This window comes from Cydia pomonella, chromosome 3, assembly GCF_033807575.1.
Source record: "Cydia pomonella isolate Wapato2018A chromosome 3, ilCydPomo1, whole genome shotgun sequence".
NCBI classification, from domain to species: domain Eukaryota; kingdom Metazoa; phylum Arthropoda; class Insecta; order Lepidoptera; family Tortricidae; genus Cydia; species Cydia pomonella.
In genome coordinates this window covers 30,196,703-30,214,946 of record NC_084705.1, presented here as the reverse complement: position 1 = coordinate 30,214,946, position 18,244 = coordinate 30,196,703, and the positions used below count along the sequence as shown (strand labels likewise).

The 18,244-nt window shown below is 42.9% G+C and overlaps 2 protein-coding genes across 2 annotated transcripts; one reads left to right on the top strand and one right to left on the bottom strand.

Moving 5' to 3' along the window:
* Nucleotides 1–360: 360 nt before the first annotated feature.
* LOC133516541 (tRNA (adenine(37)-N6)-methyltransferase) lies at nucleotides 361–4,417 on the bottom strand. Its single transcript, XM_061849533.1, is given in 7 exon segments — nucleotides 361–832; nucleotides 834–919; nucleotides 1,692–1,896; nucleotides 2,911–3,068; nucleotides 3,732–3,963; nucleotides 4,041–4,138; nucleotides 4,242–4,417. Coding segments are annotated over 7 exon segments (1,251 nt in total). The 5' UTR covers nucleotides 4,310–4,417; the 3' UTR covers nucleotides 361–428.
* Nucleotides 4,418–5,385: 968 nt separating this feature from the next.
* Nucleotides 5,386–16,509, top strand: LOC133516532 (uncharacterized). The gene is made up of 9 exons (XM_061849520.1): nucleotides 5,386–5,579; nucleotides 7,823–7,997; nucleotides 8,508–8,660; nucleotides 9,312–9,454; nucleotides 9,552–11,773; nucleotides 12,550–12,828; nucleotides 13,108–13,250; nucleotides 14,202–14,319; nucleotides 15,685–16,509. The coding sequence occupies exons 2-9, from the start codon at nucleotides 7,839–7,841 to the stop codon at nucleotides 15,735–15,737; spliced, it is 3,270 nt and encodes a 1,089-aa protein (XP_061705504.1). The 5' UTR covers nucleotides 5,386–5,579; nucleotides 7,823–7,838; the 3' UTR covers nucleotides 15,738–16,509.
* The last annotated feature ends 1,735 nt before the right edge of the window (nucleotides 16,510–18,244 follow it).

Below are 18,244 nucleotides of genomic sequence, written 5' to 3'. Positions count from 1 at the left end.
AAATGGATTTAGTTAGAATACCGGTGTCTTTGACAAAGTTACTTAATTTAAGCTCAGGAATGCACCCTTGAAATTAACGAAAAAAAAACACGGTGTAGAAGGGAAGGGAAGGAAATTATATTTTTCTATATATTTTTGTATTTATAACTATCCGCGTAGACACACTGTATAGAAGAATATTATTTTGTCTGGCACGCTCAGTGTCTGTGGATATAAACCAACGTTAACGCGGACGTTCCGTCAAGGCCATTATGTTGAAGCTCGTCGTTAACTCTGAAAGTCGTCACATGCATTTTGTATCTTGCGGGGTGATTCGCATTGAAATCTGGAACTGTAGTTATATTGGAATAAAAACTCCACTTGTGCCAACAAATTATAATTGTGCTTGCATAAAATAAATTATTTAGATTTAAACATTAGGCAAAACTCTAATTCTGGAGGTCATCGGCGCTCCTCACAGCGATAATAGTACACACCGCAGACGCGACATCAAAAATGCAGCTAATAGATAAGTCCTCCAACACGCAGTTGTACTCGTGGTCCGGGTACCGGGTCCTAACGTAATTAGACCTCGGGTCTTCCGAAAGTAAACTGATTAAATTGTTTTTAAATGCTTGCGCTCTATCACCGATAAGTTCAACTAGTCGCGTTAGAGCGTCGTCAGTGAATCGGACATCGTATGTCTGGGCGGGCGGGTTGTCTATCCAGGGGGCCACTCTGATGCCGTCGTGGCTCAGGCTGGCGAGCTGCGCGGACTGCGGGGGGGTGAAGCGCTCCTGGCCGTCCGGCGCGCCGCGCTCCGTGTCCGGCCGCCGGGGCGGGGAGCCCGGGGAGGGGGCGGGGGGAGGGAGGGGAGGAGGGGGGCGCGCCGGCCGCGGGGGGAGGATCGCCGATCGGGTTCGCTTGGCGGGGGCTGAGGCTGGAATGGGGAATAAAATCTGTTCAATTACATTCTTTATTCCTAATGTTAGGGTGCAATCACACAGGTCGTTTTCCTATGCAATCGGCGATTTAAAGTATGAGGTTGCCTGACAAACGACATTGTGACCAATATAGAAAGTATAATAAGGAACCACTTTTGCAAGTGCAAGTCGGACTCGCCCACCGAGGGTTCCGTACTTTAGTATTTATTGTCATTAGCGGCAACAGAAATACATCATCTGTGCAAATTTCAACTGGCTAACTATCACGGTTCATGAGAATACAGCCTGGTGACAGAAAGACAGACGGACGGACGAACAACGGAGTCTTAGTTAACAGGGTCGCGTTTTAGAACCCTAAATAACATGTCACTCGGATTAGGCATGGTTCACTCTTATTAATATCTTACTAAGACTTAATTGCAAGAGGTGGTTTTACGAGAGAACAAAAACTTAAAAAAGAACATACTAATAATAAACACCTTATCGAAATAAAATTTAGAATCGGTATATTAATTTTTATGGTCTCTCGGTAAATTAATCATAATTCTACAGCCAAAAATATTTCAAATACAATATTTTTGATTTTCTTACCACTTGTAGGTAACTCTATTTAATAGAGTTCTAAAGATTATGTATTTCTCTCACATTAAGTTAACTGCAAGTTTGTAACATCAAGTAGCCTTCTAGTCGTACCGGTGATAGAGAGATGTATATATATATATCCTCTCCTGTAGATGTCGGAGACAGAGAGAGGTGTAGTGCCCTCACCTTCTGGCATCATAGCTGTCATCAAGCTGCAAGTTGGCAACATCTAACCCATCGCTAGTCCCTTCCGTCGGTGGCCGAACCAGCGATGACATAGGTGTGTCCCCAAACACTGGGACAGGGTAGTCGTACTGTGGGATGTATGGTTTGATGTCGAGGACTGGAGTGCCGTTCACCATGTCCACTCCGAAGAAATAGATTCGATTGCCTGTAGATGGTCAAGATTTTTATGGATAAGTCTTAATTTATTACCTGTTATGACACTTTTAAGATTTAATTTACTTTTTCTTGACAGTCATGGTTATATATTATTGGGTGAATCAACTTCTTCTTGTCACTACATGAATCATGATGTTGTTTTTTGTTATTTTATAGCCAAAAGAGCTGGGCTTTATAAATCAATCTATCATGTTGGTGGTCAAAAATCGAGATTAGGTGAGTCCACACAGAGCGAGCAGCGTCGCGAGGAAATTTCTTCGCGCGGCAAGTGGCTATTTTAGACGTGCCTCGGTTTGCCGCGCGAGAGAATTTCCTCGCGACGCTGCTCGCTCTGTGTGGATCCGCCTATTTCAAACCTCAGTCGCGACTATGATGGCTTATTAAATAGTTCTCAACAAAAATGCAAAATGAAATTATGACTAAAAATTCGATCAGGATTCATCATATACAGTCGAGAGGTTTTTGCTTCAAGTGCAATAAGGACCCTTTTATCTAAAATTCCAACAGAAATTCAGATAGAATGGACCTTATTGCACAAATCATAAGGACTCTTCTCTTATAGGAAGCCACAATTATGTATGAAAGTAATAAAATGTAGTTTCAGTCACTTGTAAATTGCAAATGTAACTAACCAAAGAAATAAAAATAAAATAAAATAAAATTTATTTCGTGAAAAAAACACGTATACAATTGTTACAAGTGTTGAGCCCTCCTAGTAGGTATGTAAAGAAGCATTCTTTTTTTTATGGTAGAGGAGGCAAACGAGCAGACGGATCACCTGATGGTAAGCGATTACCGCTGCCCATGACACCTGCAACACCAGAGGGGTTGTAAGTGCGTTGCCGGCCTTTAAGATGGGAGTACGCTCTTGAAGGTTTGAAGGTCGTATCAGTCCGGAAATACTGCAGGGGACAGTTCATTCCACATTCTACTATTATGTAAGCATATCAACATGTGACTCCAGGGTAATATATGGGTAATATTTGGTGTTCAGTATGCCCACCTTCAATGCTCTGTATCTTGACGAGCGAGAGTCCAATGGGGCAGGGCCTGTGCGGTGAACGCGTGGAGAACACCCCGCGCCGCTCGCCACCTAGGCGTGGAGGACACACCTTTGCGGGCACATTGCTGCTCTCTGTAGCGTGAAAGTGGAATATTATCCTGGAAGAAAATATCATTATTTAACTAGGGCAATTGAAAATAACCAACACATAACCATTTATAAGTGATCTATAATGGGAATCCAAACCTATCCAAAGTGGCCCTGACCTGCGAGATGCTCAGAAAAAACGGAAACATGGTCGCCCTTAATTTACTTGGCGACATTCTGCAGAGCAAGAGTTTCATGTATTGGGGATGGGGTAGGAGGAGGTTATCCAAGCTGCCGGGACTTGGACTGTAGTTGAAGTGGCTGTAGAATGCCTATCGAAATGGTCACAATGATCCCTGTGTAACCAGTTTGTTAACTAAAGAAAGGGACATGAGAGAGCCAAGCTATTTATGTATGGAAACAAAAACTAAGCATTTCACATATGTAAAAACAAATGTATATTTCAGTAAAGAGGATCTGCTCCCCCCCCCCCAAGCTTAAGTTTTACATACAATGTCTGCCCCACCCCCACCCCCAGGCCTCCAGTGACCCCCCTAGTACACTGACTGGCTACGCCCTTGTCTCTGATCAAGTAATTTAGGAATGGATTGAGTTAAACTATTCTGAATTTTATTTGCATCATTCATGAAGTAGCTAGGTCTAATTTTTTTAAAGTCCATTGCAGAGCATGGTTGTTCTCAAAATTAACATAGGTATCAACTATAATTACTTACCACATGTGTGAAAACTCTTCCAACCCACTCAAAGCATGTTCCGGATTGTTAAAAATGCTGGAATCAATGACTACTGCTCCTTGAGCCTTCGCCAGCACCGACGGCTGCCGCGGCACCCCCCGCTTGTTCTGAAAAGAAGTCTCAATCACCCCAATAGCCCGGTATGCAATGCCACCATCTACTTCTGATGAAGAAGATGGCTGCTCTATGAGATTGCGCTGAACCGTTGTAGCTGAAAAAGACAGTAGTTTTGTTTGGTATTAAACATCCGAGTTAAAAATAAAAAAATATTACGAAATCAGTTCATACCCGAATCAGCACAGTTGGCACATCGCAACTCGTTTAAAGCCTCCTTAATCGCTTTAATCTCCTTAAGATGCTCGTGTTTTAGAGAAGAGAGTTGCTGTCTGTAAGATATTAATTATAATATATAAAGAAACTCGATATTCTAAGTATGTGATTTGCATATCAGTAAAACCAGGAATAAAATAGTGAAATTTTACAGTTTACCTTAAATTCTTTATTTCAGTCCGAGCTAAAGCTATTTGATTGCGGTAATGCTCTACATTCTCTGTCATTTTTCATGTATTCGTAACAGTTTTAAAATGAAAACAGAAATTCCATTAAATACAAGTTCGACGATGGGACGCGAAGGCATATACATTCTTTCTGACATTTACGTTCTTAAGTCAAATAAATGAGAAAAATAAGTTCGATGTTGAATTCTTGACACATTTTAAACAGACTTTTCGAGATATAGATTTTTAAAAATAGCTATCCTAAAAAACGATAATAATATTAGTACCATTCGGGTACTGGTGAAATTAATATAAATTTATTGAATAATACATTTCTAATTTTCTACATCTTGGTAGAGAAAGTTTTGGTTTTCGAACATGTTCGCTTGACATATTTATTGGTGGTGGTACGTTAAGAACCCAAAACATTTTACTTCATATGGAAATATAATAAACGAGGAAATAAAAGCATGTGTTCATTGTAATTTTTAGTTTTATAAATACAATTCAATTTATTAATACCAGTTCTTTTTCAGGTTAGCTTGTATTTTATTCAGTATCGCAAAGGGTTGTTCGCTATCGTTATTGTACATACTTGTGGTTTTAAAACGTAATTTTGGAATAAATAGCTGCGTTCAATTTATATTTTATTGAAATTCAGTCAAATATATGAAATTTACATCAAATCAATGCATTTACGCCTCCTAGTGAGTATTATAATCATCGTTATATCTGTAATTCTCAGTAAATCTGTTGTAAACATAGTGACTCATCTCATTATGAAGGAAAAAAATATTTTGGGAAGAAAATTCTGCGAAATTGTTACCTCTTCTAGATGAATATTAAGTACTCTGCATAAATACTCTATGTTACTCCTTGTTTGAAAAGAGAATTTGTCTATTTTCAAAGACAATATGTCGCAATGTTTATTTTGTTTTGTTTGGACTACGTCTGACATTGTCGTTGTAAAATACTAGTAGCTTTCAAGAAAATAATCGACCTATCCGTATCGAATGGTGTAAGTTTTGATTAATCATTGTATATGAAATTAATAAAAAATATTATTGTATTCAAATTTTGTCGCAAGACAATATTTAATTTTATATTTTGAGGAAGTTGGAATCATTGAACGCAACCCACGTAGTTGTTATTTCATTCGTTCTATCGTTCTCTCGCTCGATCGCTATTGCGGTTTGCCGCACACGTGCCGAGATTTTGTGATATTTTATACTTCATTATTTTATTTTACAGCAATTTGCAGAACTACAGTATCAGCGCCCTTTGGAGTCTTTTATATTAACAAACAAAAAATCAGCAGTAGATTCGAGATGTGAGTATTCTGATTAATTATTTTGACACTGGGGTGGGGCAAATGTCTCTGGGGAGACACCGCCACGTGTCCTATTTTTTTATTTTTCCCCTAATTCTGATTATCATGATTTGCATTTGAACTGTACTGGGAACTAATTTGAAGTATTTCAGTATGTCGGATGCTTTACAATATTTACAACAGCGATTGCATTAGCTTTTAATGGCTCCGTTAATTTGTTTTTCATGATCGATTTTTAGGCGCCGGTTTTTTTTGCATTTGCCGCAGTACGATGTAACTTTGTTTGTATAGTTTGCGTATTTTGATTGCAATTTGGTTTGTGTTAATTACGCGGCCTTTAGACTAGGTAGAAAATGTAAAATAAGGATGCGTTTCTTGTACATACAACATTTAACAATATAACCTTATCTGCGTTCGCTGTTATGACCTCATTAGGCTGCCCACTTAAAGATGTATTTCTATGGCGTCGTAAATAAAACTTACTACGTGCCCTGACCAGATACAGATGTTTTAGAAAAAAACAAGCTCAGCATTTGTTTATTTACATGCAAGTATAAATGATGGTTATCAAACAAGTAGTAACCTAACAGGTGTACTTACAAACAAAATGTTACATGCTAGTTACAGAACACACTGTATATTCAACTGGTAGGTTACCTAGGTACCTTGATTAAAAACAGCCTTGAGGGTAGGAATATAAATGCACCACCTATTATGATTACCCATCTCTGATTATTCTGTAGTTATGGGAACACTTGTTATCTTTAATTTAAGATAAGATTATATAATAGTCCCTATGATTACCAAGCTTGTAGAGTATTTGTTTTATTTCTTTTGGCATAATTTTGTTCCAGAGCTAAGGTATTTAACTTGAATCTACCCACAAAATTGGTCCTTGCATTCTGTGATGACATAATGATGATGATTTACAGGAAGAGAGGTTTATTAATATCTAATTATTTGAGATTTTTTCCTCCTGTATTTAACTCTTTGGTGCTAAGTACTGAGACACTGCTTGCATATGTCTTCATAAGTCCCAATGTGCTTTACAATGTACACTCTGTGTCAATCTAATTAGGGCCTTTTATATATATTCAAATAAAGTAGCATATCTTTTGTTTTGTTGATTTCTCAAACACAAGAAATTCATCTCAAATATTATATGACAAGGTCCAAATTTAAAATAAGATAATTTTGTATGGTGAGCCTTACAAGAATATAATTAGTAATAGTAAAACTTAACTGCAACAATTTCTACACAGATCTTTTTTATAATTTTGTTAAAGTATGAGTGAAACACTTTGACTTTTGGCTGTCCAACCTTGTAAGTTGTTAATTTAAAGTTTAAATGAGGCTGCAAATAGTAGTTTACTCATTTGTGGCCACAGTACTCATTTGGGGTTAGTTAAATTTACTTTGTGCACAAATTGGGTCTAAATGTGTTAACTGATAAGTTTAGGTACTCTACTTGTCATAACTACAGATTCTTTATACTCGAATGCAGCATTTCCCAAACTATGGGTTGCGAGCGAATATTGAGAGGGTGCTGAAACATAAGACAATATTCCGACCGATCAATCAGAACTATCTGAGCGTTAACAAATAATATTTTAAGGCAGGCAAGAGGTGGGTCCCTAATTTGGCAGTTTTTGTTAATTGGGGTCTGAACCCAGTCAACTTTTGAAACCAATGCTTTAATGTACTGACCCTCTGCTATATTAGCAGTGGTTGCTGACCGTTGCCATAGTGGCATACAAGTTAAATAATGTTTTTAAGCTTATTAAATAGGTAATAACTACATATATTTCAACTCACAAGGAGAGGTGCCCAACTGTCCGATTACGATTTGATTTATATTTATATATGTTATAGAGTAGTCTAAAATAACGGACACGAATTTTTTTAGCTGCCCTAACTCAACATATTGAGAGAAATTGTCCTTCAAAGTATTAAAAATTACTAAATCTTCTAACTCCTATACAAGCCAAGGTATAGTATAACTTTAAAAGTAATTGAAAATTGTAGATATCTACTAAACTGAAAGCAATTTCTGCTGAAGCAAAATTAGTAGATGCCCTGGCAAGTGCTGCCAAAGTACAAACTTGGAATGCTTCTGGTATAGTAGATTGATTTGATGTGATTTTCAAAATTACCCGTTTTCGAAATTACCCCAATTCACTTCATGGGATTTACCTGGATATTAGGTAAAACCTTTAGTTACTGATCTTTTGTTTTTGTTGCAGCTAGCAATCAGTGTTAATGGCAATGGTGTCTGAAGCCAAGGTGAACGGCGGCGAGGCGGAGGCGCCCACCGAGCTGCCGCCCGCGCTGGCCGAGAAGCCGGCGGGGCTCCCACCCGGCAAGTACTCGCTGGTCGGTTGGGACATGGACACTACAGGACGGAGGCTCATTGATGAGGTATGACTAGTTTTGTTTATCATTATTATCATACCCTTCTCATTCAGTTAGGGTTGGAGCAAAACCGAATTCGAACGGATTAAATCTTAAATAATCTAATATCTTAGAAATCTTAGTCTCGGATGAAATTGAACATGATTTTTATGCCGAAACCGTAACATCGGTCGGACTTTACCGAAAATACAGTTTCGGCGCCGCCGAACCAGAACAGAAACCAGAACCTCGTTGGGCACTAGTTTTCATGTTTAGTTTCACTTCTCTTTTTAATTCTTTAATTTAGTGACAGCGACAGCTAAGAATACTTTAAGGTCAATGTGGAGGTTGCTCAGACACAGTCTAAGGAAGAGCTTTACTCCTGCTCTAGAGACCTGTAAGTGGAGTATTTTACCCTGTAGATCTTCTCCAAATTGACCGCAAGTCTTGTCTAGTTTGTGGTTGTTAAAACTTCTCTATTTAAATATTTTAAGCCCAAGATGGGGACATGTGTCAAAACTAATGTGTTGGTTGCAGATCTGCCAAATCGCAGCTTACACACCGAAGCAGCAGTACTCGCAGTACATCATGCCGTACGGCGACCTGAACCCGGGCGCGCGGCGCCGCCACAACGTGCGCGTCGTCACCGTCGGCCGCTACCGCATGCTCAAGGACACCAACACCCACAAGGTAAACTCCTGCCGACATTGCACAGGGACTAGCCCCCCTTTTCAGTTACTAAAACCCTTCCTTCGCAGACTTTTTGTCTGGTTGCCCTTGGCCTCCCATATTTCACCACGCGTCCTTGTTCAGAGCCTGCCTTCTCAACGAGGCTGTACTTGTCTTCTCATCTAATTTTTTGCCCACCATCATTCATAGCTATTCCATCTCAAAATGTGTTCTAAAAAGCCTTTTTAACTTTTTTGCAATGACGGATATATCCGCACCGTACTTGTGACGAGGCCGTGATCATTTGTGTTTGACACGGGGTCGAAAAGGTTAGCGCAAAAAAAAAAGAGAACAAGAATTTATAACATTAATTTTTATCTATTGAATATATATTTTATCTGTAACTTTCGATACTTGTACAGTCAAAAGCTTTAATTTGTGACCCATTTCGTACCTTGTCACAGTGACAAACAATATGAAAGTCGCTAGAGACCTTATACTATTGTGACGGTGACAAGGTACGAAATGGGTCACAAATTAAATCATCTGACTGTACTTCAGATACTACAGAATTAACATGCTCAATGTGGCACTGGCTCGATCTGATACATGTTAATTACAAGTTACACGAGTTACCGCAGCAAACATGTTAACATTATATATTTATTGCAGATATTGAAAACAAAGTCTGAGATATCAGCACTAACAGACTTCTTGGACTGGCTGGAGAAGGAAAAGGGAGATGGAAGCGTGATCCTCATCTACCACGAGCCCCGCCGCCTCAGCCCCACCATGCTACTCGAAGCGCTCACCAGGTATGTCCGTGATAATAAATCTTCAGCCACAATAGATATTTTCTTTTACAGCGTGATTTTGAAGTATTTGGGTTTTAATTGAAATAATTTTTGTCAGGTACAAGCTCCTGGACCGCTTCAAGTCGATCGTGGCCGGGTTCACGGACAGCTACGCGCTGGCGGCCGACAAGTGCAAGGCCACCGTCAAGTCCGTCTCCCTCCGCGTGCTGGCGCGCGTGCTGCTGGACGCGGACTCGCTGGCGGTGGACTCCGCGCTCGACCGCGCCGCTGCGGCGTACCGCATTGTGGAGCATCTTGCACAAGGTAAGGACAAGTCCATAGACTGCTTGGGCGACAAGTGCAAGGCCACCGTCAAGTCCGTCTCCCTCCGCGTGCTGGCGCGCGTGCTGCTGGACGCGGACTCGCTGGCGGTGGACTCCGCGCTCGACCGCGCCGCTGCGGCGTACCGCATTGTGGAGCATCTTGCACAAGGTAAGGACAAGTCCATAGACTGCTTGGGCGACAAGTGCAAGGCCACCGTCAAGTCCGTCTCCCTCCGCGTGCTGGCGCGCGTGCTGCTGGACGCGGACTCGCTGGCGGTGGACTCCGCGCTCGACCGCGCCGCTGCGGCGTACCGCATTGTGGAGCATCTTGCACAAGGTAAGGACAAGTCCATAGACTGCTTGGGCGACAAGTGCAAGGCCACCGTCAAGTCCGTCTCCCTCCGCGTGCTGGCGCGCGTGCTGCTGGACGCGGACTCGCTGGCGGTGGACTCCGCGCTCGACCGCGCCGCTGCGGCGTACCGCATTGTGGAGCATCTTGCACAAGGTAAGGACAAGTCCATAGACTGCTTGGGCGACAAGTGCAAGGCCACCGTCAAGTCCGTCTCCCTCCGCGTGCTGGCGCGCGTGCTGCTGGACGCGGACTCGCTGGCGGTGGACTCCGCGCTCGACCGCGCCGCTGCGGCGTACCGCATTGTGGAGCATCTTGCACAAGGTAAGGACAAGTCCATAGACTGCTTGGGCGACAAGTGCAAGGCCACCGTCAAGTCCGTCTCCCTCCGCGTGCTGGCGCGCGTGCTGCTGGACGCGGACTCGCTGGCGGTGGACTCCGCGCTCGACCGCGCCGCTGCGGCGTACCGCATTGTGGAGCATCTTGCACAAGGTAAGGACAAGTCCATAGACTGCTTGGGCGACAAGTGCAAGGCCACCGTCAAGTCCGTCTCCCTCCGCGTGCTGGCGCGCGTGCTGCTGGACGCGGACTCGCTGGCGGTGGACTCCGCGCTCGACCGCGCCGCTGCGGCGTACCGCATTGTGGAGCATCTTGCACAAGGTAAGGACAAGTCCATAGACTGCTTGGCCGACAAGTGCAAGGCCACCGTCAAGTCCGTCTCCCTCCGCGTGCTGGCGCGCGTGCTGCTGGACGCGGACTCGCTGGCGGTGGACTCCGCGCTCGACCGCGCCGCTGCGGCGTACCGCATTGTGGAGCATCTTGCACAAGGTAAGGACAAGTCCATAGACTGCTTGGGCGACAAGTGCAAGGCCACCGTCAAGTCCGTCTCCCTCCGCGTGCTGGCGCGCGTGCTGCTGGACGCGGACTCGCTGGCGGTGGACTCCGCGCTCGACCGCGCCGCTGCGGCGTACCGCATTGTGGAGCATCTTGCACAAGGTAAGGACAAGTCCATAGACTGCTTGGCCGACAAGTGCAAGGCCACCGTCAAGTCCGTCTCCCTCCGCGTGCTGGCGCGCGTGCTGCTGGACGCGGACTCGCTGGCGGTGGACTCCGCGCTCGACCGCGCCGCTGCGGCGTACCGCATTGTGGAGCATCTTGCACAAGGTAAGGACAAGTCCATAGACTGCTTGGGCGACAAGTGCAAGGCCACCGTCAAGTCCGTCTCCCTCCGCGTGCTGGCGCGCGTGCTGCTGGACGCGGACTCGCTGGCGGTGGACTCCGCGCTCGACCGCGCCGCTGCGGCGTACCGCATTGTGGAGCATCTTGCACAAGGTAAGGACAAGTCCATAGACTGCTTGGGCGACAAGTGCAAGGCCACCGTCAAGTCCGTCTCCCTCCGCGTGCTGGCGCGCGTGCTGCTGGACGCGGACTCGCTGGCGGTGGACTCCGCGCTCGACCGCGCCGCTGCGGCGTACCGCATTGTGGAGCATCTTGCACAAGGTAAGGACAAGTCCATAGACTGCTTGGGCGACAAGTGCAAGGCCACCGTCAAGTCCGTCTCCCTCCGCGTGCTGGCGCGCGTGCTGCTGGACGCGGACTCGCTGGCGGTGGACTCCGCGCTCGACCGCGCCGCTGCGGCGTACCGCATTGTGGAGCATCTTGCACAAGGTAAGGACAAGTCCATAGACTGCTTGGGCGACAAGTGCAAGGCCACCGTCAAGTCCGTCTCTCTCCGCGTGCTGGCGCGCGTGCTGCTGGACGCTACATTAACGTTTGGAATGCTTCTGGCTATGACAACTTATATAATTTATCTGGCGCGATAAAGATAAGTTTCTAATTGCTGATATGTTTGTAAAATTCTATTTAGTAGTATAGTAGATACTTACCTCAGTGCGCTATGATTAGTTCGCCTCGACTGGCTAACAAATGCATATATATAGCGTTCTATTATTTAGTCAATGTTTGAAAGAATTGTAATGGGTCTGTAGTTGTTATAATAATTTTTTGATCCTTTTTTATATATCGGCCGAATCGCACCTATTTTTAATGGATTGGGGTAAATACTAGTAGTACTATACCTCGAAAGTTGTAGGTACCTTTTGGGAAATAATTACACATATAGTTAGTAGTGTGACTACTTAAAAACACACATTAAAATATTTGTTAAAAATAATTGAATAGTTCTCAGTTTCGAATGTGACTTTTAATTAACCTAAAGTAAAAAAATGAAAAACGGCTATTTCGATGGGGAATGGTTCATTAACGTATACTGAGTATAATAATAGTACATAATAACACACAACGGGGCACAGCGGCCCTAAAGACTTCCAGGAACAGACGCTGTTATTCTGCCACCGTCCGCCGTATTGTGTAGGGTTAGTCCTGCTCGCGTCTCATAATCTGGGATTTTACCTGCAATGGTATTAAGAAATGTCTGTGTACAGGCGAGCAGCAGGAGGTGGGCGCGGGCGGCGAGGGCACGCTGCGCGACATGGTGGAGACGGCGCGCGCCTGGGCGCGGCCGGTGCACACGGAGCTGGCGGCGCTGGCCAGCCTCAAGCTGCTGCTGGAGCGCCAGAACACGTTCCGGCCCGTGTTCGCGCCGCTGCTGCGCTCCGCGCGCCCCGAGCGCAAGCGCGTCACGCAGCTGCGCAGGCTGCTCGCCGACGCCGGCCTGCTCTACGCCGACCTGTCCACGGCCTGGACCGACGACAAGCTGGCGGGTATGTGCTCCTCACTGCGCCACACGTTCCTTTATTATACCTTATCCTACTGCTACGTGGAGTTGCAAAGACGACCTTCTTCTCTATGAGATCCTACATTCTGATCCTACACTCGCTGATTCCGAACTTCTGTTTAAAAAACAAGTACAATTAAAGAAAGACAATTACGAGTCTGGCGCGCGAACTACTTTCGCTAAGATTGCTACAACTTCCATCCAAATATCTAAGGGTCATTTGCACCAAACTGTCTGTCACTGTTAATCATAATACAATCCCCAGGTCTAGAGAAGCAAATGGCGGCCCTCGCGGTGACGGCGAAGGAGGAGGACATCAAGGAGCTGATCGAGATCTTCGACTGCCACTTCGACCCCGCCAAGGAGCCCAAGGGACCCAAGCCGCGCACGCCACGGAATAGGGTTCGGGTGAGTGCAAACATTTGTATTTCTTTAGATATTTACTAAAAATCCGAAAATGATGCAGTTTGATTTGTTAGGTGTTTTAGCAATTTTTATTTTTTATGTACAAATATTTATGAGATCTTCTCGCTTAGGTACATGTATATATAAATCATAGACTGAATTAGATGACGGGCTGGCCTAGAGGTCCAGGGCATTAGCCGCGATAGCTGAAGACGCCGGTTCAAATCTAGCCTCCGCCACTGCCGGGCTTCTGTAGATGACATCTATTTCAGTCAGTAAAGATAAAAGTATAAGTATTATATAAAATAAATAATAAAATAAAAATAGCCTTTATTATTGAAGTTTTTTTTTTTACATTTGTATTAAGTGTAATTAGTCACATTTTAGTATAAACTTCTACTGTAAGAATTGTTCTATCATAGCAGCACCGGATTGCCAAGTTATTTATTTATTATTTTCGAGGCGCATCCTGGGGATTTACTGGCCACGAACTATCTCGAACGTCAGATTGTGGCAGTCTGACCAGAAACCTATAGGCCAGGAAATCCTTGTAAGGAAATGGCGATGGATCGGACCCACGCTTCGTAGACCGGACAACCACTTGTCCAAGCAGGGTCTCCGCTGGCAATCGACTGGCAGTAGACGGTCAGGGCCCCTCGTACCACATGGAGGCGATCAGTTGAGAAGGAGGCTGGCTCAACTTGACTCGGCTGGAAAGAGCTGGAAAGACTTGCCAGGATCGCGCCAAATGGAAAATTTTTCTGTGAGCCCTGTGTCCCTAATGAGGGATAACAGGATTACATCATCATTTATTATTTCATTTGATACACTAGCAGCTCTTGGAACTGATGCGTGTATATCGCAGCACTTGTGTTTATCTTGTACTCTTATTTGCCCACCCTGTGTATTGAGAATGCACCAATAACAATGTTCTAAATCTGTTTGTTGTTGCAGGGCGCGAGCGCCGGCGAGGCGGGCTCGGGCTCGGCAGAGGCGGAGGCGGAGGCGGAGGGCAGCACGAGCGACTCGCAGCACAGCTCGCCGCACAACTCGCCCAGCAAGACTAACAATGGTAACACTAGCTTTACCCACATACCTATTATACTTAATTACTTAGACCGTTTACACTGGAGACGTCATGTCGACAATCTGCCGATTTTTGCGGGGGAGGGGCCCGTCAAATGTATGGCTATTTGTACGTAACGTAAAATGAGACGTGTGAGCGAAAACAGCGCTATGATGTATCAAAAACTCCGCTGCCTGAACCTACTACACCTTAAAATGAAATTTAAATTCCACGATCGGCACAAAATATACAGGCCTTAAAACCTTAGGTTAGCTCATTTCACTTAGAAATAACATTCTTGTCTAAAAATATTATTGAGTTCTAAATATTCGACTTAATGGATATTTTGTAAGACAGACGAGTGTAAGAACGAATGTTTCTTGGAGAAATGTTAATATTAACTTTTCCTACTCCTCTACTGTTATCTGTCATTTATGCATTCATTAACACGAATATAAGAACATACATAAAAGTTTTCAAGAAAAGTCTATATTGTCTATTCCTCATAACAGCTCTTGTGCTTTTAATCGCTATAACGTTTCTGCGATTAATGGCTACCAACCCAACAAAATCAAAACGAATACAGTTTTAAACTAAGTGCATTGCTGCCAACTTACAAAATATTCATTTAGTTGCATAGTAAAAACAATCACTTCATAAGTCAGAAACACGCATGTGACACCCGTAATATAGCAATACCCATAGACTACGAAGACCGCTTAGCGTTGCTTGTTAGTCTCCGTAGGCTACGGTGGCCAAAATCGAGAAAAAACTGTCCAAAAATCTAATTTAGCAAGTAGCAAGTACCAGAGCCTCATGAGTTACGAGGAGGTGTCGCCGACCGGCCGGCCGCGGCCCGGGGCGGGCCGGGCGCGTAACAAGGTATGCTCGCGCGTCTTGGCTATACACTTTTGCTTTGTTTACCTAAATTAAGATTTATTTTTGTTGACTCGTAGGAAAAGTATTGTATGCAACGTTGTATAAGTAGGTCAAAAAATGCTCGTGGCGTATTCCTTTACAATGTTCGCCTACGCCTTCGGCTCCGGCTCACATTGTAACTCACGCCACTCGCCTTTTTTGACCCTTCTTATACAACTGTTGCATAAAATTCTATTATCAACTAGCGGAATAATATAGCAATTGTTTATTTTTAGGAATTTTTAGTTGGTTCGGTTCCAGACAAATATTTAATTTTTAATACTTACATTTTTCTTTCTTTAAAAAAAAAACAATGTTTTCTTTAACTAAAATTAGCTAACTTAAGGTTTTAAGGCACTTTTCCTCCAGGGTCCATTATTTTTTCCATACTGTATGATTGTATTGATGATCAACATTTATTGTAATGATTGCTACACTCATGTTTTGTTCCAGACGTGTCGGCAGGGGACTCGTCGCGGCAGCCCGAGGCGGTGGCGGCGAACTAAGCGTACATAACTTTTCTACCGCGTCTAGTACCGTAACAGAGCCATAGGGATGTGACAAAAACATTTATTCGTATTACACACTAGGTTAAGACTTGGAATTGAACGACATTTGTTTTGCAAGCGGCGGTGAACGAATTCACATTTTTTTGTTTCCATTTTGTTTCAACAAACTCTTTTGTTTCTTGCGCATGACGTTCTTATATTATAAATAGATGTTTAACGTGTAGATGAGTGCCTTAGCAACTCAGTGTATTAAGATATAACGTTTTGTATATCCACATATATTTTTGTCTAAAGCCGTAAGCGACGTTTTGTTGAGTTGCATAGTGTGATATTACAGTTGCAGGCCCCGCGCCGTATTTTATATCACAGTTTTAAGGGCTTGAGGATGATAAGTTAAATGGGGGCTTGGAACAAGCATTTAAAAAGTACAAGTTGTCGTACTTTTATTTATTTCAGAGTTACTTCTTATTTATTGAGTGCAATCACTAACGGATGGACTGATTTTTTTACATCCAAGATTTTAAAGTTTATTTATTTTTTTCTCGATTCCTACGCATCGTAAGTTTCTAGGATTACCGAAGGCAGTAGACGTTCACATTTTGTTTGCCATAAATAACTTTCTAATAAGGGTTTTGTTCTCCATCCAGTGAAGCTACGTAAAGCAGTGTGTACCTATTAACTTACCTCTAATTTAGTTAGCTTTAACATAGACTGTACATATTATTTAATTTCTTATTTTGTTCAGATCTCTAATAAATATGTAAGTCTACTTTTCTTTTTTATTGAATAACCTGGTTCTATACCCTGATACCCTGAGTGCTACTCCCTATGTACTGAACCATTTGAACGTCGTTCTCCTGACGGTCCTAGCTATATTAATATTACTTATTCAGTTCGATGACATTTTTATAAATCATTTTCAATATGGTTTTCGTTTTTGTATTTTATGGCCTGGATGCCAGCTCTTTAAGCCAAATCTTAAGATTCTTGTATAATATATAATAACATAACTAGAGATAGAGGCAAGCTATGATGGCGCCATCTATGCAAACCTTTGACACTTGTCAACCCCCATTGGAACAGTTGCATTTGTTTTGTGTCGTCCAGTTTCCAAAGAAAACAAAATCAACTCTATTTCTCACAATATAGGTTCAAATTTGACTAGCAAATTTTGGATTTACCCTTGGTATGGCCAAAGATACATTGATTAAGATGTGTAAAATGTAAGACAATTTCGTACTTCGAATTTGACAAGTAAACGAAATGGCGCTGTACAGCACCATACATTTTGCAGTAAGTCCTTTTGACAATCATTCAGTGACCGCAAAACAACAGCGCCATCTGTTTTGGGTGTCAAACTAAGGGGCACGTTTTTTTCTTAGATTTCACTCTATTACTATCCATTCTCATGGGTATGGCTGGGCCTTAGGAGGCTATAACTGCGCTTACATTAGCTATAGTCGTTAGATTTGTAGCTGGCCTTCAACGGCTTATCCATTGTCTATTGTTGTTGTTAACTAAAACCGCGCGTGCCACTACCTGCAAAAAAAGGGTCGTATAATTCTAATTGGCACCTGAGCGTGGGCTAGTCTAACGCTCAAGAAACCAGTGTAGGTGTGCTCTCCGATAACGCGCCTTTGTTACGCATATCGAGGACACATTTTAGGCTGGTTGGGTAGCGTTCGACTCGCCAGCACTCAGTAACCGTATAGGGACCACACAAGCACTCGCAAATTATTTTTAATTTGTTCATTTTGAATCTTATTTCAAATACCATAGGAGTTGTAATTACGGTTTGACGGTTACGTCTGTATGCCTCTGTCTAACCCTTTTCCAGGCCGCACCAATCTACAAGGTTTTCCCAAAAAATTCAAATATATTCAAATAAATCCGGCTTTGATGATGCATTTGAAGACAAGTCACATTTTCCGAAAGTGCAATCTAATTTGAACTTTAATCGGATGGCTAAGGTTGAAATTCTATTTTGATAAGAGGATATGATAAGACGTTTGGAGTGTGTTTTGGAAAAAATCACCGAGCCACATCTCACCTGGGGGAGCCCAAATTTGGCATGTTTCGAAAATGTTTTTTAGATTTTTGGAAAACAGATAGGGTAAGAGTGTAGTATATTTTAGAATCGTCTCATAATGCTCTTTCATTTGATACCCCACACGATAGGATCGAAAAAAAAAAATATTTTCAAATTCCATACAATAATTTGATGACGTCATAATACTCCCCTAAGACCCCCTTTTTAAGACCTAGTGGAAAAATTAAATGTTTTTGTCTAAAGTACCTGGTTACCAAAAATCGTCTATGTAGATATGTATGCGGTTTTTTCCGTTGTAGCACATCCACTATGTTGACAATTGTAAGATAAGCTATCCCAGGTTTTTAGAAATGGTGTATCAGTCTTTGAATTCTACTTTTAAAGGTCAGTTTAGCGCTAATACAAATCGGTGGGTCGACTTTTCTGGTCTGTTGTTGTCATGGTTGTTTCCTGG